The 22,304-nt window shown below is 40.5% G+C and overlaps 2 protein-coding genes across 3 annotated transcripts in view; one reads left to right on the top strand and one right to left on the bottom strand.

The window, feature by feature from the left end:
- The window catches only part of LOC307018875 (uncharacterized protein), a gene marked incomplete at its 3' end in the record, with an annotated part of 61,404 nt that overhangs the window by 21,345 nt on the left and 17,755 nt on the right, over nt 1-22,304 (bottom strand). The gene's annotated exons all lie outside the window — the stretch shown is intronic.
- On the top strand, nt 18,434-21,949 carry LOC307047698 (uncharacterized protein). 2 transcript variants are annotated; one of them, XM_079694818.1, is made up of 3 exons: nt 18,434-18,561; nt 19,107-19,201; nt 19,615-21,949. In XM_079694818.1, the coding sequence occupies exons 2-3, from the start codon at nt 19,124-19,126 to the stop codon at nt 21,718-21,720; spliced, it is 2,184 nt and encodes a 727-aa protein (XP_079550944.1). In that variant the 5' UTR covers nt 18,434-18,561; nt 19,107-19,123; the 3' UTR covers nt 21,721-21,949. The 2 variants fall into 2 exon arrangements, with proteins under 2 accessions (XP_079550944.1, XP_079550943.1); XM_079694817.1 differs by having other exon boundaries at nt 18,436-19,201.

Here is a 22,304-nt window from a genome sequence, read left to right as displayed (position 1 = left end):
ACTAGGAGCAGTGTGCAGCTATTGTACAGCGCCCGGGGAGCAATGTGGGAGGGGGGGTTGGGGTCTCCAGTGCCTTGCTCAATGGCACCACGACAGGGCCCATGAACTGCGACCTCTCAAAGTACCAGTCCAAACTCCATATTTTAGGTCTGGTCGACTTGAACCGGCAACCCTCAGTTCCCAGTCCAAGCCTGGAATGCTGGAAAAAGTCATTTCTCTGCCATTCTCCTTTCATTTTTGAAAATGGAACATGCTTAGCTATGAACTGTTGATTTTTTGATATATTTATCGTTTAGAATGACAGCTGCTACCCGATGCAAGTATTGCAGCGTTTTATTGAGTATGCTTATTTGCAACAACCCTAGAAGGACTATTATGAGCTACGGGATTAGATCAGTAAGGATAACATGACGTCAATAGGATACAGCAATAAAGCACACATTTTATGGTTTGCGGTCCTTTTTTTTCATATTGACTTTTCTTTGTCCTTATATCTTGAAATCGTAGTTCACAGAAGCACATTTACAAAAAACAATTATCTTCCTTCAAATAGTTAAATGTGTAATCTTAATCTGAAACTATGATTAGATGATGACAGAGTTTGACAGAGCAGGAGAATATTTTCAGTGAGTAAAAAAGCCCTGCAGGCACACACTTCAGTTCCTGTTCTTCAGAAATTCAACACTCACAGGCTTATTGAGGTTAATTCTTATATAACCAGCCATTATTTTATTCTAAATAACTTTGAATAATATCTATATATATTCAACCCATTTGACCATTTATTGAAGAAGTGGAGTGGAGTTCCTTCTTTTACTTATAAATATTTTTTTGCATCTTATATTTTATTTCTGCTGCTCTATGCCTTACATCCAAACTCACTTGCACATTTAAGATAAATATATATGCAGAAGTGCTGAACTCACTGCATTCAAACTGCATCACCGATTTTACCTATATTTATTCTCCTTTATGCAATTCAAATGCAAGGTATTTATTACTCCGTCTGCATATACAAACACAAGAAATACCAACAAAATAGCAAACACCTGCACACACAATCTTGCTGACTGACAGACTATAGAGACAGACACACACTCGCCTCTTTGTGGACGATCAATACACTAAATTAAACAGCAATCCGGGGGATTAGATGCTGCGTGCAGGAAGTGAGGAGAGATCAGAAGGGCACGCACACACACACACACACACACACACACACACACACACACACACACACACACACACACACACACACACACACACACACACACACACACACACACACACACACACACACACACACACACACTCAATTGAGAGTTTCACACGGCAACTTCTAACATTTCCTACACACACATATGCATACTTGTGTGCATGCTTAACGCAGTATTCTGTCGATGCAAGATAGGAGGTGATGTAACAGCAATGAGAGGCAACAACCTATTTCAGCTGCAGGCTACACACGCACACACTCACACACACACACACACACACACACACACACACACACACACACACACACACACACACACACACACACACACACACACACACACACACACACACACACACACACACACACACACACACACACACACACACACAGATGGAATATCACGAACACAGACCTGCGCGTTGTTATTTTCCCTCTCCTCCGGGCTCACACACAATGTAATGGCCTAGTTTCAAACTGCTGAATTAAAGACTTTAGTGACTTAAAGTCTCTTTGTGTTTTCTGAGAGACAGCTGCGAGAGAGCAGACAATCATTATCCTTCACACCGCCTAACACACACACATGCACGACACAAAAATATCCCCTCTCTTCCCTCGTCAGTCTGACGGTCCCGGTCTGTTTGTTCGATAGACAGAGAAATTAGACTTATTGTTTAACCTTTGTTGATGTCAAACAAGGCTGCCCTAATTTGGCTTCATAGCTTCCAACTGATTTCAGAGAGGGAGAAAACATCCTTTATTGAATGTGTTTCAGCATAATTACACCTTAACTGTGTCTGTGCAGGGATTTTAAGAATTATTTACATTGGGAACTAACAAGCATCTCAAAAGACCCATTTGATCCATGTGTCAAAAACCTCTTAAAGGATAAGACAGATTGCATTTATATCCACTGAATTTTTTAAAAAGTGCATAAGAGAGCCGAGGCAGCAGAACACTTTACGATGGCTGAAGTGGATACATATATTTGATGTCTACACTGTAAAATATTACCATGATTTCACAATATTTAGCTGTAATATTTTACAATAAATTACTGTTTTACCACTTTACAGTCTTTACCTGTAATGTTCACAATATAATAATGTAATTTTGAATTTCACAGTGAAATCAATACAGGCACAGTTAATTACTGTGAATGTACAGGATAAATGATTACCAGGATTTCACAACATGTTACTGTATTATTTCACAGTAAAATTATGTATTCAGACCACCCTCTGTGATAACACAACAAATTGTGAGTGAAAAGTGATTTTCTTGCTTTTATCGCTCTTGCTTGGCTTTAAATACAAATGTCTTTCTTTGGGGCAGGTTTTACTTAAATTGAAAGGGGGGGCTGCATGTGCCTTAAAATAAACAATGCAACACATCTATGTAAAATTGAAATTGTTGTCTTGGTTATTGTTTGCAGGTGCTTCCTGGGCATTAATCCTGAGACGGGCTCGAAAGTCAAAAAGAGGCATGGCAATTTAAACCCCCATGTCAGCACATTCTTCAGAAAAATTGTTGACTTTGAGTGGATGTCTGTGTAGACATGTGTTACGTGCTCCCCTCCTTGTTTTCTTCTCTGTCTCCCTGCTACAGGTGCACCTGGTCTGCCCCTGGCTCCGCCTCTGCCCAGGTGCACCTGGTCTGCCCCTGGCTCCGCCTCTGCCCAGGTGTTCCAAATTCCACTCAGCCGTGTATATATAAAGAGAAGCTGGAGGAGAAGGATGTCGCCTATCCTAACGCCGGGAGACACTCCCCTTAGAATACCTCTTTGCCATTTTGAGCTGTAGGCCATATTTTTGTAGATGTGTTTATGTTTAGCCTGGAGGACCAGAGGACTGTACTACAAAGCTGGTTCAACCTAACCTGGATATGTTTGAGTTAGCCGGTTGGCCTAATCCAAAACATTTGCGCTCTCGCTAAACGGTACTACGACGCTGGTTATCAAGTGGATCGCTCAAGCCAGCTGTGTCCTATCTAGTTAGGTGCGCGTTCACATGAAAGGGGTGGTATTTGGAGCATTCGACCAACCACAAACATGGAGAAGCATACTGACAGCGCAGCGTCATACTTCCTGAATGAAAAGTCAACTATAATATTAGACATATGAAGAAGTTAAACTTTAAACATCCATAACTTAAACCCTTTATCCAGGATAAAAGCCACATAGTTGCACCTGCAAGGTGAATACATCTGGTAAAAGAAAAAGTGTTTGAATGCGTACATGTGTTGATCTCTTATCCTGGAACCTATCCTGCTTCGGAGCACAGACTAGGTTCCAGGATAAGTCACCATGGAGATCTAGACTGCTAAAAAGAGAACCAGCTTCGTAGGGCCAGAAACCCCGATTTTTTAAAGTACCAAGTTACCAAGTACCAGTTATTGCGTGTATTCTTTCATGTTGCGGGTCTCAGCACGAGCAACTACCGCGGAGTAGAAGTTGGGGCCGTAACATGTCCAAGACACTGTGAAATGTACTTTGCACTTCAATGGAGTAATACAAAGTTAAAATGGGCATTTTCTTTGTTTTTCTTTGTTGATTGAGCTGATTGAATTGTGTAGTTATGGTAAAATCCCAGTTAACTAGTCAAATTTACAATATAATATCGTATTATTTACATTTTTATATTTACAGTAAATTACTGGCTGTGTTATATTACTTCTACAGTAAAAGTGTAAAAATACAGGTAATTACTGTAATTTATGTACAGCAAGGTACCATAATACCACAGCTCTGTACTGCTATATCACAGTAATTCAATGGGCATGGCAACTGTAAAGTCACAGTATTTAGTTGTACTTATATTCCATTTATTGATAATCACACAAGCGAAACGGGAAACAAAAAGAGGTCTGGAGGACTGGCCAAAAGGAACAAACAGAAGGAGGGAACCAGAGCCAGCCACACCACGGACCGTAGGACCCAGAGCTCCCCCCTAACCAGAAATCAATTATGAACCCTGTGGGAAACAAAATAAAGCCGCGAAAACTGGACTACCAGGTCCTCCAGGCTAAACACAAACAAATCTGCAAAAATATGGCCTACAGCTCAAAATGGCAAGGAGGTATTCTAAGGACAGTGTCTCCGGCGTTAGGATAAGCGAGACATCCTTCTACTCCAGCACCTCTTTATGTATACATGGCTCAGTGGAATTTGGAACACCTGGGCAGAGGCGGAGCCAGGGGCAGACCAGGTGCACCTGGGCAGAGGCGGAGCCAGGGAGACAGAAAACAAGGAGGGGAGCACTTAACACATGTCCACACAGACATCCACCAATTTTTCTGAAAAATGTGCTGACATGGGGGTTTAAATTGCCATGCCTCTATTTGGCTTTCGAGCCCGTCTCATGATTAATGCCCAGGAAGCACCTGAAAACAATAAGCCAAGACAAGAATTTCAATTTTACATATTTATATGTTGCATAGTTTATTTTAAGGCACATGCAGCGGTGCCCCTTTCAATTTAAGTAAAACCTGCCCCAAAGAAAGACATTTGTATTTAAAGCCAAGCAAGAGCGATACAAGCAAGAAAATCAATTAATTTGTTGTGTTATCACAGAGGATGGTCTGCATACAGTATTTTACTGTGAAATAATACAGTAACATGTTGTGAAATCCTGGTAATCATTTATCCTGTACATTCACAGTAATTAACTGTGCCTGTATTGATTGCACTGTGAAATTCTAAATTACAGTGTTATATTTTGAACATTACAGGTAAAGACTGTAAAGTGGTAAAACAGTAATTTATTGTAAAATATTACAGCTAAATATTGTGAAATCATGGTAATATTTTACAGTGCACCCATACCAACAGAACACCAACAATACAAGATTGAAGGGGATTGTGAGGGTTTCAGCCACTGTTTGTTTGCTTAAATGTTTTGTTGATTTTCTTGGTACTATTTAACATTTTATTATCTCCTCCAAGGGGGTTACGTTTTTGTTTGGTTTCTCTGTTTGTCTGTCTTTAGGCAGGATTAAGGGAAGCCTATATACTTGCCCGAATTTCATTAAACTTGGTCGATGGGCAATCACTTTTAGAGCCAATACAAATCAAGAGGCGGATACACCAAATAAATGTAACATTGCCAAACATGGCATTTGTGCTGTGTTCATGCTGTCTTGGAACAATCCAAAAATGTAGTTCCAGATAGTTCCAGATTAGGAACATGGACAGAAAAAGGCTATCACACAACATACTCTGAGTGTTGTTTGTTTAAGAACACACTTAAGAAATTGTAATAATCCAAGGGGCATGTGAATGCTGCATTGGCCTTGGCGAAGGTTTACGCTCTCTGAACTCCATTCTTGTTTGTTTTATTGTTGTTTGAATGGCTTATAGTTGAAAAAAAGCCCCTTGGCTAGTGTAATAGTGTTGTGATGATTAATCTGCACCTGAATGTGCTTTCCCAACATAGCACATTCAGGTGTTTCTTTGTATTGTTCCTTACTGTCTTAATCTCAGTGGTGTTGCTAATGTGTAGCTAAATCTGTATTCTCTAACTTGGCAGCTGTATATCCACAATGTATAACACTCAGTTTATCTAAATAGGGTTGTTTGAAACTGAACTAACCTCACATAAGAATTCAGCCAAATAAAGGTTTCATTTGATTCTATCGTATAACAAAATGGCAGCCATCCTCTTTTCCATTTTCTCCCGTTTTCATGCTCGCTCTTTGATAGAGGGCAGCCAGCAGCAAACGACCCCCTCAGCCTTTCAAACTACACCCTGCAGTGCAGCCCTGGAGGAAGAAGAGACTGTGACGGATGATGGAAAGGAGCTCTCAGTGATGGATCTGGATCAGGATGTGTTGTGACACATTGTGCAGGGCAGCTGACACAGGATTCCCATTCCTTGACATGCACACATACAACACACACACTCACATGCATATATCCACGGATTGACGATGACAGGATCGGCTAATTTTCTCATCTCTCTCTCTGCCTGTGCTTTTCCAAGTGTGTCTGCAAGAGAAGGAAGAGGGAGACATTGTGTGTGTGTTTCTCCACACATATGTGTACACCTGCAAACTGAGTGACTCCTGTGTCCAATCTCACGCCATCAGGTTGTAACATCATCCCCCAGTTTAGGGAGCACAACTGTCAGCTTCACAATAAAAGCCCCCCTTTGCCTTTTTGATTTGTTTTGATACGTCTGAGCACGTTATATAAGGTTCTCCTGGCATTCTTTCTTCTTCTCTGTCTTTCAGTTCCGCCTGCAGGTATTTGTGAAGGAGCTTCCTCAAACAAAGTACAATGCTGAATGTAGAGGGAATAACCACTTCAGAAACCTTTGGTCTCTGTTTCTTTAAGCAGCAAAAAACAGTCAAAGGGAAGGGAACAATATAAAAAACACTTTGGGGGAGATTTTCTTCATCTACCTTCTCTTCTACATTGGGGAGGAGTGGAAAAGCCCAGGGAGTAAAGATGAATTAACACACCTGCGTTAATCCCCATCAGGAAAGCGTCTTTCTGCACATTACAGATACTTTTTAAGTTTAAAGGTCACATGTCATGGCCATTTCCACTGATCATGATTCCATTGTTGAGGTATACTAAAATAGAAAAATACTGTGCAATTTTCCAAACTCACATTGGTTTCGCATACAGCATCTCTGTAAAGTATGTGTCATCAGCAGTATTCACTTTGTCCACTAAACGGCTCGCTGCGGCTTGCTTTCGTAAGCACGTACCCGGAAGAATCAAATGGATGATGACGTCATGATGACATTTCACCTACGAGGCGTTTTGGGGAGGTATTTTCTGTTTTAGAGTTTTACTCGCTACAGGGTGTACTTTGAGGGTTTTGACTCTACACACCGTTTACATGCAGAAAAACCTTCTTAACACACAAGGGGACGGGTAATAACCGGAAAAGCATGACATGTGACCTTTAAGTATGAATGTTCTGGCAATTTTTTGTCTTTCAGTTTTATGGCCTGATTTCAGGTTACTGGCTGTTTGAAAAAAAAAGAAAAGAGGAGAGGTAAGGAGAGATGACAAAAATAGAAAGAAAAAAAGGCTGACACAAATAAAAGGAGTGAAGGAGTGATAATGTGGCTGCATCTATAAGTAGTTTGTATTATATCTGGGGCTTTTATTGGCTCTCAAAATATTCTTGGCGAATATTATCTTAACTCAGAATGGATGGCGTGTTACCAATTCCTTCTTAACCCCCTGCAAAATAGGCTAAATGAAATAGTGTGAGTTTCAATATGAGATGAAACTTTAATGATGCCCTTGGGCAAACCTCATGATATAGACATGATCTGAGCAGGAAGTACTGAATGAATCACAACAACAGCATGCATTAACAATCAATACACATGTGTTGTCTTTGTTAACAGCTCTAAAGGTCAACAGGGATTTACAGATATACAATCTGCAGCATGTGTGCACTGTCTTGAAACTGTGTTTCTGGATGCTTTACATAATGAGCAAATGGACAGAAATGTGTCCATCTGCAGATGTATTCCTCATTACCAGACCATACGCTCCCTCTTTAGTGGCCCCAATACTAGGTAAGTTGTGATGGTTAAAAACGTGTTTCGGTATGTAAACATCCCTGTGGTTTCAGCAGAAAGGTTTGAAAGTACTACTACTGTACATTTTACAAAGCTTGTGCCTGTAGGAAATATTTTTGCATTATTGCTTTCCTCACATCGTGCGAAAAAGAGCCAATACGGGTTTAGAAAAGGTGCCAACTTCCTCTGGATTCTCAGTTGTACGACTACGTACAACTCTGTCTTAGAAATATCTGAACATTGTTCGGGATGTATTTAGGCAGTCAAAGCACCTGGTTACTGTAAAAAGGAAAATATTATGATTATGGTTTAACATTGAAAATGTTCAAACATGTCTGTTAAAAATGTTGTTTCCCATACAACAAAACTGCACTGTCAATTTCCGAGGGAACCTTTTTTTATTTTTCACTAAATACATTACATTTCTAATCAAAGTCCACATATAGAGGAGGACAAACACAACACACCCACCTAATTTAAGCCATTTATCTTTTTTATTGACCTAACCAGGTAATTGTGTTGCCTAAACATAAAGTAATTTGTAACATATGTTTGTTTGATTTCAATATAATATATATTTGGTCTAAATCCAACAACAGATGAGAATCTAAATGTGCACACTCGTCTCTGGCATCAAACTCCTGCATTTTTATACAATGCCCATTAACCTCAGCATTCCCTCCCGTGAATTGTGTTGCAGTACAAAAACATAGCAGATTTTCTTTAAGGCGACAGAGTGGTCAATCACAGGCAAATACTCTACATCATTTGTTTCCCTGTCGGTCTTTGCTCCTTTGTTAGTTTGGTCACAACTACTGGCTTAGAGTAGCTAGCAGTTTAAATCAGAAAGGCCCTACCTTAAACATGCCCTTTTTTGTTTTACAGCAGTTTTAGCAATAACTGGAAGAGTAAATTCCTCCTCATCTGATGATTCCTTATTGACAGCAGTATGTAAGACTCAAGTCACTCACAGGTAGGTTTGTTGACAATATGTTTTACCACAATCCCAGACCATATATGTGTGGAATACAATACATGTGTTATATAAGATGTATTTCATAAGGATAAGTGTGCCAATCTTCTGTTGTATATAGAGTATATAAGACTATGGACTACGACATTTTGGTTGACCGTTTATTGAACACGCTATTGCACACGCTGCCATGGCAACCCAACAACAACTAACTGTATCCGGTTCACACATCCCCAAACTCCCGGTGCCATCTTAAAGACACAGTCACACCTGATGTGACACATACATAACATTTACCCCCCCACCCCACAAGGAACCCAATTAACTTTTAGCTATCTACGCTATGAACTGGGTAGACTGCCAGTCAACAGCATAGCCATGTGGATTATTCTGCCACGCAACAGACTATGCTCTGAACATTACCCCTGAGAGTCACAAGATCACAATATAGTCTTCCAAGTATCTTGGTCTGACCCGGACACAGGCCGGGTAAGCTTCGGGACAAACCACTGGCTCAACCGGCTCAGGTGGGAACCTGGCTGGACCCTGCAACTGCTCATCAGGAAAAGGACTACGACATTTAGGTTGAACGTTTATTGAACACATTATTGATGGGTAATGATGGGTCGTTCACGAATCTTTGAAGTGAACGAGATGAACTGATTCCTCCCACAAAACGATTCGTTTGTTTGAGTTGCCGCCTTCCGCCAAAAGCTAAAGAGAAGCTGTTCACGAACGACGAACTTAAAGAACTGGCGGAAACAGTTCAGAACTGTTTCCTACAGTTCTTTTAACTTTCTTTCAAGAGGAGGGTCCCGTTAGGGCCCCTCCGAAATACTGGATGCTCCATCTACACAGAGTTGGACTCAGTTAGACAACTACCACAAATACAATGAAGTACTTTACTGTTGGACTCAGTACTGGTTGGACTTCTACCACAAGTAGACTACTATGAAGTTATTTTACTGTGTACTTTTTCAGTTATTCTCTGTCAAACTCCTGTGGCAGAAATTCATTTTATCTCTCATCAAATATGGCAGAAAACATGCAGTTTGACAGAGGATTAAAACTGTAATCAGAGCCCTCTCATCTGAGCTCCGTTACATACACACAGGAGCGGGACATCCTCCTCAACCTGTCCGCCATAAATGCCTCAGAGGACGGATACCTAAACCGTAGCGTCCAGCTAGCTTAGCCGCTAGCTTAGCGATAAATACACACAACGTTGTATTCTCCTCCCCCTGTCGGCCCTAAAAGCTTCAGAGGGCGGATACCTGAGCTCCATAGCGTCCCGCTAATGTGAAACACACACACACAGCGTTAGCGGGACATTCTCCTCCCCCTATCGGCCCTAAAAGCTTCAGAGGGCGGATAGCTGGGCTCCGTAGCGTCCCACTAACTTAGCCGCTAGCTAAAGGTAAACATAGATGGGTAGCCTACATAGAATATGAATAAATATATGTATATTTTTTTATTCACTTTGAACTCGGCCAAATGAAGTTAATGCTTTGGGATTTAAGTTAGGCCACATAGTACGTGCATGGGTTTGAAAGTATAACGTGCTAGCCTGCTGTAATACATCGTATAGTCAGGCACAAATTTATGAGATTTAACAATGGCCAATTGTATTTCTTAAATAATATGTAGCCTATTCCCAGAGCATAATTCATGGGGCAACAAGGTGAGGTGTAAAATGTGTTTTAATATCATACATTTTACGCCAGTAGACTTCTTGTACGGACTTCGGCAGTCGTGAAGACTTACTGAACGAATTAAGTACAAAGACGAATCGTTCGCGAACGTGCAAATGTGAACAAATCAGTGAACGAATCTTTAAAGTGTACTGAATCAAAAGAGTCGTGTCCCCGAAGGGAATCGAAATTCCCATCACTAATATACAGTTCACACATCTCCAAACTCCCGGTGCCATCTTAAAGGCACAGTCACACCTGATGTGACACATACATAACATATCTTCCATGAAAGGTTCTACAAACAGAGGCCCTGTTTACTTTCAAGATTACCAAAGGACACAAAACAATGTAGGTTCAGGTATCAGCCATCACAATTAGTGTCAATAAATTCAAGATAGAGATTAGTGTCCTCAGCCATAGCACATATTCATTTTGGCTCATTGTGTTGTGTGAAATGTTCTAAAACAAACCAAGGGCAAAAGATAAGACTCCTTTAATCGTATCACTGAGAAAAAAACTATTTCAGAATAAAAATGGTTTGATGGAATCTTTGCAAACTACATAGAAAAAGTTGTTATATTTTGTGTCTTAAAGGCTTTTTGTGATCTACAGACAATGACTCTGCAGGAATTTCTCAGGTTTTATTTTATCTTCATGTGCCAAAACTGAGTGTGTCCTTGTGTACCTGTCCTCACGTCTCTCGCTTTGCAAATGGAAACATGGTGTCTTTGTTTACTTCAGTGCAAACAGAGGGTGTATTTGTTTTCTTATCATCCGTGTGTGTGTGTGTGAGAACAAGGCTGTAATTAAACCCAAATCCACTACGTTACAGTGGGAAGGTTTTCAGGGAGATTCATCTCTACAAAGGCACCGCTCCCTCCTTCTCCATTCATTTTTAATATGACAGACATGTCTATACATTTTTGTGCTAAATTTCGCACAAGAGGAGGCGTGTGGCGCAGTGGATAGAGCCTTGGTGTTAGGACCAGGTTCAAACCCCACTGTAGTCAGCATGTCGTTGTGTCCCTAGGCAAGACACTTCACCTCAAATTGCTCCTGTGGGGATTGTCCACAGTACGGACTACGGAGTATGTAATTCGCTTTGGATAAAAGTGTCTAACAACTAACATGTAATAACAAAACATCCCTGGCGCTTGCATAAATTAAAACTGCAATTTAAATCGATAGAGTGGGTTTTGACTATCCATTTATAATTTGCATTTTCTTTTCTCATACATACCTGAGTCATAGATAACAGAAGTCATAGGTGTCCAACCCTTGAAACATATAAATAATCACAAAACATATCTTATTTCTACTCAGATGAGGCCTGTACAACGAAGCCAGATTTTCGCTTAGCGGGCTAACTTCAGGGAAAACTCTGGGTTTCCGGTCCTACGACGCTGGTTCTCTTTTTAGCGGGCTAGATCTCCATGGTAACTTGTGCTGAGCGGCTAACTTGGTCCGGAGCAGGTTAGGTTGCAGGCTAAGAGATCAAATCAGTGAAAGCACCGTGTGCTGACCAATCAGAGCTCAGTGTGCGGAGTTTAAAGCGTTCAAGTCATATTACAGGAGAAAGGAAATACAGTTTAGATTGCCGTTGCAGGAAAGACGGCCGGCAAAAATCACCGACTCTGTGAACGTGAAAATTAATAGTTCACCTCCCATCTTCAGAGCAATTTGACTATTATAACATTAGCGTTAAGAAAGCTGACTTAAATATCTGCCACACCACAAGTAACCGGATCATAGTAACATTACGTACAGTCCGCGGCACTGTGAGTGCAGACGTTGATGTGTCCCATTATCATTCATATCCTATCACATCATAATGTACCATATATTTCCTTATTTGAGTCAGATTCTTGAGCCGTATCTGGCCGTGCAACATTCACAGTGTCACACACTGTATGCAGAAGTATTATTTTAAGCAACACATTAAGTTGACGAAACACTCCAGTCAAATGTAATTAAATTCAGATCCACTCATGTCTTAGACGGGGCAGTGATATCCTAAACCTGTTAATGTACGCATTCAAAAACACTTTTTCTTTTACCAGCTGTATTCACCTTGCAGGTGCAGCTATGTGGCTTTTATCCTGGATAAAGTGTTTAAGTCATGGATGTTTAAAGTTTAACGTCTTCATATTTTCTAATATTATAGTTGACTTTTCATTCAGGAAGAATGACGCGTTGCTGTCAGTAAGCTTGTCCATGTTTGTGATTGGTCGAATGCTCCAAATACCACCCCTTTCATGTGAACGCGCACATAAGGACACGGCTGGCTTGAGCGATCCACTTGATAACCCGCGTCGCAGAACCGCTTAGCGAGAGCGCGTATGTTTTGGATTATGCCAACCGGCTAACTCAAACATATCTAGGTTATGTTGAACCGGCTTCGTCGTACAGACCTCTGGTCTTTCCCCTTAACCTAGACCACTCCACTGACACAGCTAACTATGTCTTTGTGGAGAAGGTTAAATGTATGTTGGACACGAGCCCATATGTAGGTGCTGTCTTCCTTGATCTCAGGAAGGCTTTTGACACTGTTGACCACCAAGTGTTCCTTACAAAGCTGACTTATTTCAATTTTTCGGCAGATTCAATACATTGGGTTAAGTCTTACTTATCGAACAGAAAACAGTGTGTTTTGGTCAACGGTACCAAACCCCCCTACCTTGTCAACCCTTTTAGGGTTCCACAAGGTTCCATTCTTGGACCATTACTGTTTTCACTGTACATTAATGACTTGCCGAATGTATGTCCTGAGTTTTATGTGCAAATGTATGCCGATGATGCGGTCATCTTTGTACATGGGAAAAACACTGAAATTATCTCATCCTGTCTCTCAAATGCTTTGGACAAGGTTAAACACTGGCTGAACAACATTTGCTTAAGAGTTAAATGGAAAAAATACAGTATCTATGATGTTCAGTAAATGACCAGTCAAAATCGAAGTATCCAATGTGTTTTTAAACGGAGCAGAAATATAACTAGTCCCCCACTTCAAGTATCTTGGAGTCATAATGGACTCAAACTTGACTTTTAAGAAACATATTAAGAAATTATCCTATATATAGCATTAAATTCAACTTGCAACATTTTAAACAAATTAGACCTTTCTTAACTGTCAATGCTGCGAAGTCATACCTCCACTGTATGATTCTATCCCACATTGAATACTGTTTTACAAACTAGTCGTTTGCTTGTGCCACAAACCTGAAACCCATAGAACAGCTGTACAAGAGAGCTATCAAGGTTTTTGACAGAAAGCCAAATTCATACCACCACTGTACCATCCTTGAAAAACACAATTTCTTGAGTTTTGACAATTTTAAGTCTTTTAAAAGTATGTGTTTTTTTTTTATAAATGTTTACATGGACTGCCCCCCCCTCCCTTAGGGGAATTCATCCACAAAGAAAAGCTCATTGTGGAATATCCTCCCAACTGAGTTACGGGATTGTCCCACTTTGAACAGTTTTAAAGGTCAACTAAAAGAATGGTTGAGAAACAAACAAACGTGCAATCACCGCTAAATGCACTTTAACACAGGGGTATCTCCTCTTGCACTTTATGTAGTTATTTTATCTCCTCCTGCACTTTATATGGCGTAGCTGCTACATTGTACTGCCTTGTGGTAAATGCTTGTATGCTGCTCATGCTCTTTCTGCATATCATGTATTTATTTTTGCTATCTATATAAATTCTATGCACTTAAATGTTGTATGTGAGGGCCTAAGGATGGAAATTAGCTCAAAGCTAAAATCCGGCACGTTTACATTTTAAAGCATTATTTGTTTTAAATGTTCATCAATGTGCATTATTCCTCTTCAAATAAACGATTAAATGAAATGAAAAAGATTGATTATAATATTACAGATATACAATCTGAATTCCAAGTAATATTCAGCAACACCAAAAACAAGCACAGTACAAAACACAACATAAACAAAATCAGCATATATTTATGTCTAAAAGGTCCTATTTTGACTAAATGTTGCTTTGACGTAATGATATATTGCTAATTAAAATAAATGTCAAGTAGTAATAGTGGTAGAAGTAGTGGTAGTATGCGAAAGCATATTTTAAATTACACCTGTCTTACTTATAAATAAACTGGTGGTATATGGCCTTTTGTCGAATTCCACCATCTGCCTACATCCCGTGATGGAAATGAATGTGTGAATTGAAATCCTGTCCATCTTTTAAAATGTCCTCATCCATCTTACTGTCATTAGGATGCCATATCTCTTTCAAACATTCATGTGCAAGAGGGGTACAAAAATAGGGAAGTACAAATATATCTCTAACTCAGAGCCTTGTTGAAACCGTTCTGTTTTCCTGTGTACATCTGTAAAGTGGTTATTCATCTTTCCTACTGCTGTAATTTATCCTTGTTATATCTGCCTGTGGTGCTATGAAAACAACATGCCAGATGCTCTCTCTCACACACACACACACACACACACACACACACACACACACACACACACACACACACACACACACACACACACACACACACACACACACACACACACACACACACACACACACACACACACAATATTCTAATACTATAAACAATTAAGTCCGCTGTGAAGTCTCAACACTTAATGAGAACGCTTTTCAGCAGTAGATAGAAATGTAGAAGGTTGACACCAACTTTGGATCTTCTCAGATACATTATTTCTGCTTTTCTTTAAGGTGAAAGACTGACTCAATTGCTCCTTTCTCATGCTAGAAAAAGAGAAAAGCCAATATGAAGCTCAGACCAGACGAGACACCACTCCACACAATGGAAAGCTAAAGGTGATAGAAAGGAAAGCGTTGACTGAAAGACCGGAGCATAATGAGAACCACCTACTATGTCTTGCTTCTATTCTACCCGAATGGCAGCTTGAATTGCCTTCATATTCTACATCTGTACATCATGCACTTGTTCTCTAGTTTGCCTTTATAAGTACAGACTGGTATTGTTCATGTTTACACAAGATATTTCAGGAAAATGGGCAGCGTTTGTCTATCTTTGAAATCCTAATGGTGGAAACTGCTTTGCAAGGCAATTGCCAAGGAGAGATGAAAGAAAGAGAAAAGGTCAAAAGGGGCAGTGGGAATAAAACATCCAGATGAACTGAGATTCACAGCTGGAAGCAAAGCCTTGAGCTACAATGCTGAAATGGCCCTTCTGCCGCTGCCATATGGACAAATTAAGAAAATAATGGTTAATGGTAATAGACGAAAAGTATATATATTATATTTTACGGCATTTTATCCAATATTTGTTGAGATATTTCAGTCCTCCCACACCAGCGGAGCCACTTGATGCTACAAAGGCTAAAGCCCCTGTCACACTGTCCCGAAATTGACACCCGATGGACACACGAATATGGAATTGTGAATTTCGCACGAAGATGGCCCCGACCACACACGAAGGCAACATTTACATTACATTTAATACATACAACTGCAACGAAAGTAAAAAAAAAGGATTATGTTAAAGTATTATGATACTGTACCGATATTCTCGGACTTTCTTCTTTACTTTATATGTAGAAGATATTAAGTTTTCTCCGTAATGTTGTTTCCATAGCAACAACAACTTCCTGTCAACTTGCCTTCAAAATAATATATGATATCCTTTTCAGTTTCACAGAACACAAATTGGGTTATTTACATAATATGTTTACATGATTTTGTTGTGCAATAAAACAACCCGATGGACACACGATAAAGGAAAAGTTCAAATTCATCGGGTGTCAATTTCGGGACAGTGTGACAGGGGCTTAAACAAGTACAAAGGAAAAAGGGTGCTTTGGAAAAATAGCTCAATATAAAGGTCACAGCAACAGTTTATCAACCAGACTAATATTAACATAATATCTAACAAACAACAATGCTTCTGTATAGGAATATATGGTAACTTAACACAAGTGAGGCTAATTTCTTACTCTTATTAATTGAGTGTCCTCACTTGCAATGACAGCACATTGTCCAGCTGAATCCAGGACACATATACTGCACCACTACTGCCACTGTGAGGGACTTTTGAGGAACAGAAACAGTCTTGGGTGCACTTTCACATGGAAATCATGCTCACAATTTTGTTCAATTTCAGCCAAATTAATTTATATTGTGGGGTCAAAGCAAAGGGCCGCCCACAGTTTGAGATTACGGGCCCAAGTATAGCTTGGCAGTACACAAAAAAAGGAAAATATCAGTATATTAGTCATACAAGTTACCAGCCAGCAGCACTCAAGAGATCGAACTTGAAAACCAGCAAACAAGCACATGTTATCCTGTTGCCTCGCCTCCTCAAGACACACCAGAAGAACAGCCTGAATCAACGTTATCAGGCAGCTATCTGAAGCACTGGATCACATTAGGCGCGTTCACACCGCAGTACTTTTCCCACTTTAGTTCCGATATAGTTCCGAAATATCGCGTTCACACCAAAAAGAGCCGGAACTAAAATGAGTTAATCAGAACCTTTTTTACCCCCTTTTCAGTCCCTGCTAGAGAGCAGAGACTTTCGTGGGAGAAAAAGGTTCTTATGTCTGATTGGCTGGGCGGATTGCAAACCACGCCCCGTAAAACTCCCAAAAAGTATTGTGATGTCGCCATTTTATTATCCTCGCATTAGCATTATTAGCATTAGCATTAGCCCAGCGCAGGAACACAGAGAGACTAACTTATGGCAACACAAAAGAAAACATGGGAGCTGTGGAGATGAGGAGGTGTCGGCGTTCTGGCGATTTACTCTGAAGCCAGTCTCCAACTCCAGCGACTTCCGGCCGGGGACTTCGGGTGGCAGTCTCTATGGTGGCAGTATACGCCGTGAAGTGGTTTGCGGCCTGCCAGTAAACCCAAAGCAGAAGAAGAAGAAGTGACGTCAGCGGCTTCATTTGCCTAATCCTCCCTCAGGGACTTATTCCGGTGTGAACGCGATCTGTACTGTTGAACTGATGAACCTTTGTGGGAAAAGTACTGCGGTGTGAAAGCGCCTATTGAGCGCAAATCAAATAGAGTATGGAGTGCAAGGCTCAATGGACTAAAGGCCATTCTTTGTACTTGCAAACTTTTAGATCTAAATAGCTTTAGTTTGTCTCAAGTCTGTTCTGCACATTTTAGAGACAATAACATAGTATAACAAAACCTGTGGGGAAAAGCCAAAGCATAGTTATACCAAAATACAATTAAAATATAACCAAAATAATGATTTTACAGAAATAATAATGTTGCAGTTCCCTGCTTCTATTCTAGACTAGGTGCAGAATTGCTGCCACTCACTGCATGGCCACACAAAAGTTTTGGGAACCTCCAAAACTTCTGGCATATCCCCATTGTGGCTGAAAATCCTTGTTTGATATCAGTCCCCTCTATTTCCCTGATAAAAACCTTACACTGTATGTCTAAAATATTTACCATAAACAACAACTATTGCTTTTGCAGCAATCCACATATTTATCAGATCTTGTATTGTAATGTTTAAATCTGATTATTTAGTGTTATCATGTGGAATGGTACTGGATGCTTGTCTGCAGAGCAAGAGAGAGATGGTAAATGGAAAGAGGACAAAAAATTGATGTGTGGACAGCCAGAAGGAGGTCTTATCATCCTACTCTTCCTGCTTTCTTACAGTGCAGACGCTTTTCTCCTTGCTCTTGCCTCTGCTTACTTTTTTATGCTGATTTTCCTATTTTTCTTTCCTGAAAACTTTGAGCAGCGGCTCCGGGACATTAACTTATCACTGGGAAACCCTGTCTCCTAAAAATTACGTTCCCACAGAACTAAACTGCATTCTCAATTATACGTTTAGCAAGAAACGCATTTTCTCCCACGTAGCCTACGTTTGTTATGAACTTATCTCAAATACGTTTATTTTCTACATATCTCCTAGAAACATATTTTCTCCCACGTTATGTTTGTTATGTACGGAGCCCTGGAGGGTTCATAGAGAAAAAAAACAAAAAAACGAGGCCACGCTTTAATAACTCGTGCGCACGCTTTAATAACTCGTGCGCACGCTTTAATAACTCGTGCGCACGAGATAGTTAGGTATATAATGTAGCCTACAGCACAACAGACCAGCCTTTCTCCCCGAAGCATGAAGAGGAGTTCACCTGCTTGATCGGTAAGTTAAGTTGATTATTAGCTTGCTATTAAACATGAATTGCTAGCTTAACTGTGTATTTGGCCATCTACCTGTTAGTTGTGCTGGCTATTTATTAAGCAGCCGACCGACATAGCCAACTTGCTAAGTTTAACAAGCTAATACCGGTAGCACTAGCAGCTAGGATAAATGGTGTCAACACTAGTTTTTCAACCAACTGTTCGTGGATGTAGTGATAAAAACACTTTTGATTGTGCATCAAGTGTAATGTTCTTATTTGTTATAAATAACACACGGTCTTGAATCTTTAGACTAGCTTCACTAGCCACTTTATTAGCCAACAAGCAGTACCAAGTTACATCTTGTTCTACTCACTTCTATATGTCAATATATGTTATACTGGTAACATATATGCATTGTAACTATGCATAAACATCTATCATTACATCAAGTGTTTTCAATGGATTTACAATGTCACCATAACATACTTTACAAATCCACAGTTCTTTGCAATCGTAAACGTTGTGAATGTTTGCAATTTATACTTTGTTTAATCCTCTTTCCAGAGCAGACAGTTGAAACAATGGATGCTGAGCTGAGGGGTTTGTTAATTAAGCGGAACATTTCTGAGGAATTTATCCAAAAGCTGGAAAATGAAAAGGTAAGCCACTTTACATATGTACGAATGTAAAGTGTGAATTGCGTATGACCTTTCCATGAGATGAAGAACAAGTCAAAGAACTGACAATCAATATTTTTGTTGAATCCAGAAAGCACACATTTTGGCCACAGTGAGGGTTAGTGTTGCTTACAAAAATCCAAATGGATTTTCTTTTTTAATGAAATTATTTTAGCAGGGATTGAATAACAGATTGTTGGAAATTTGGCAATACAAATAAAATTGGTAAGATGTTGAACATTTTAGGAGAGTATTCCCAATTGAAAGTGAATTTGAACTAATGTGGCTCAATGGCTTTAAGAGTCAAGTCATTCATAATTCTATTATTTATTTCGGCACATTAATATGTAATTATAATCATGCTCCCAACGATTGTTTTTGGTTTTTTTCTCCAGATTGATGCATCAGTAATACCTGTAATGACGGATGCTGACCTGGCAAAGTACATCCCTAAAGCTGGAGATAGAATAGCTACTGTTGCCTTCTGCCGGCATAACAATTCATCGCTTGACACAAAGAGCAGGAAAGACACAATGCTCACAAGGCTGCGACAGAGATTGGTCTCTGGTGAGGCACCAGTACCTGCAAAAAGAAAGCCATGGGCAGGAAATACAAGTGCTAAAAAGCAAGAGAGACGGGTTGAACTTGGATGGATGGATTTCGATGGAAAGCAGAAACGGTACAAACAAGTGAAGGCAATCAATGGTGGAGGAACCAGACACCTGATCATCAGCAAGGACAAAACATTAGTGGAAATCAAAGAAATGGCTGAAAACTTGTTTTTCCCAGATGGTTTTTCAAAGGGAAAGAGAAAGCTCTCATATTATTCAACTGAAATTGAATCTTCTCAGGTACAGGTCAGCAGTTCTAGCACTGTGGATAACTTGTATGAAGAAAGCAGAGTAAAAATCCTTAGATTGTACCTTCGTACCAAAATAAGGAAAGTGGAGCTGTCCTCAGATGAAGAGGAGGCAGAGATGCAGTTAACCTCAACCCCAGTTGTAGATCTTACTGGAAGTGAGCCACATTATTCAACTGATGTACAGGGGATCGATGACATGGTTCATCAAGAGATCGATCCTGAGATTATTATTGGGGCTATGGCAAATGATGGTGTGCAGTTAGATGACACACTACCGTGGAATGACCAGCCACCACATGGATTGGGCGACCCGCAACCTGCTCAGTGGAATGACCAGCCACCACATGGATTGGGCGACCCGCAACCTGCTCCGTGGAATGACCAGCCACCACATGGATTGGGCGACCCGCAACCTGCTCCGTGGAATGACCAGCCACCACATGGATTGGGCGACCCGCAACCTGCTCCGTGGAATGACCAGCCACCACATGGATTGGGCGACCCGCAACCTGCTCCGTGGAATGACCAGCCACCACATGGATTGGGCGACCCGCAACCTGCTCCGTGGAATGACCAGCCACCACATGGATTTGGCGAACCGCAACCTGCTCTTGTTACAGAGCCATGGAATGACCAGACAATGGATGAACCTGCTCTTGTTACACTGATTATCAGGAGGGGGCATTGTCTCACTGACCTTATCAAAGCCTTCACAAACCCAGACATTTTAAACACTGAGGTGTTTATAAAGATGCGTCTACCCAATGGTAAACTTGAAGAAGGAGAGGGAAGTGGTGTGACCCGGGACTGCTTAACTGAATTTTGGACAGACTTTTATGAAAGATGCACCTTGGGAGGGAATGTAAAAGTTCCCTTTATTAGGCATGATTATCAGTCTGAAGAGTGGCAGGCAATTGCCATAATCTTAGTAGTAGGGTGGAGGATTGGTCGCTATTTCCCAGTGAAACTGGCAGTACCATTCCTTGAAGAGGCACTGTACGCCACATCCACCAGTAGCTTAAAGGACACCTTTTTGCAGTACGTGTCTGAACAGGAGAGAGAGGTCCTTGTTAAGGCTTTGGAAGACTTCAACTCTGTTGACACTGATGCACTGTTTGATGCCCTTGAAGCACATGAGTGCCAGCAGGTTCCTACCAAGGACAATCTGATCCCACTGCTTTCACAGATGGGACACAAGGCTCTCATACAGGCACCAATGTATGTAATCAAGTGTTGGCGTCCCATTGTGGTGCACTTAGCAAGTGTGTTGCCACAAGATGCCCTGAATGATGTTATACAGCAGAAAACACCAACTGGAAAAGCAGTGAAGGAGCTCCTTCAGTTCCCAGATGAGATGACTCCACCCCAGACTGCAGTTGCCCGCTACCTGAAGAGATATGTAGGTGAAGTTGATCTGAGCACCCTTCAGCTTTTCCTCCGCTTCTGCACTGGTTCCAATTTAATGGAACAAACTATTAAGATACAATTAATCGAAACCTCGAACTTCGAGCGAAGACCACAATCTCACACATGTGGCTGCCTTTTAAAACTACCTGTAGGGTACCACAATTATCCAGACCTCCGCAGTGATTTTAATAGTGTACTTACAAGCTCTGTGTGGGTGATGGATATCATCTAGACAAGAAGGAGATAGCGTCTATAGGTTGCACCCACAATTTCTACTGCAGTTATGGTTTTGAAAGGAACATTTAAAGACAGGAGATAATTTTCAAGGTGCAAAAGGCTTTCTTTCAGCATTTAACATTTTCTTAGCTAGGCGCTACGTTTATATATGCACTTTGAAACTTTAATTTCTAATAACTTCTTCCGGTTCCTTCGACCAAAATGCAATGCAATTTCTCCATAGGATTTTGGAAAATAGCTCGAAATAAGGTCTGTGGTTGACACACATTGAAGAGACGGATCACATTTTGTTTAGTTGGATAATCTCCACATGTCTACCCATCTCTTATAATTTTCGAATCATAAATGTATCGATCATAAATGTATCGATTCGAAAATTATAAAAGTAGGGTAGACATGTGGAGATTATCCGGCTGAACAAAACGTGTTCCGTCTCTTAAATGTGTTTCAACCACAGACCTTATTTTGAGCTATTTTCCAAAATCCTATGAAGAAATTGCATTGCATTTTTGTTGAAGGAACCCATGCGCAGCTTACTTCCGGATTTTATGATGCGTCACTGCGGTTCTCTATACATCT

This window comes from Notothenia rossii (genome assembly GCF_949606895.1).
Source record: "Notothenia rossii genome assembly, chromosome: 1".
Classification (NCBI taxonomy): Eukaryota; Metazoa; Chordata; class Actinopteri; order Perciformes; family Nototheniidae; genus Notothenia; species Notothenia rossii.
This window is presented reverse-complemented; position numbering and strand designations above follow the sequence as displayed.

What these genes read in the sequence shown, in the direction of transcription:
- LOC307047698 (XM_079694817.1), top strand. Translation starts at nt 18,965, where the DNA reads ATGCATAAACATCTATCATTACATCAAGTGTTTTCAATGGATTTACAA. An exon ending in AAAAGCTGGAAAATGAAAAG is followed by an intron (nt 19,202 to 19,614) that starts GTAAGCCACTTT and finishes TTTTTTCTCCAG; the next exon opens with ATTGATGCATCAGTAATACC.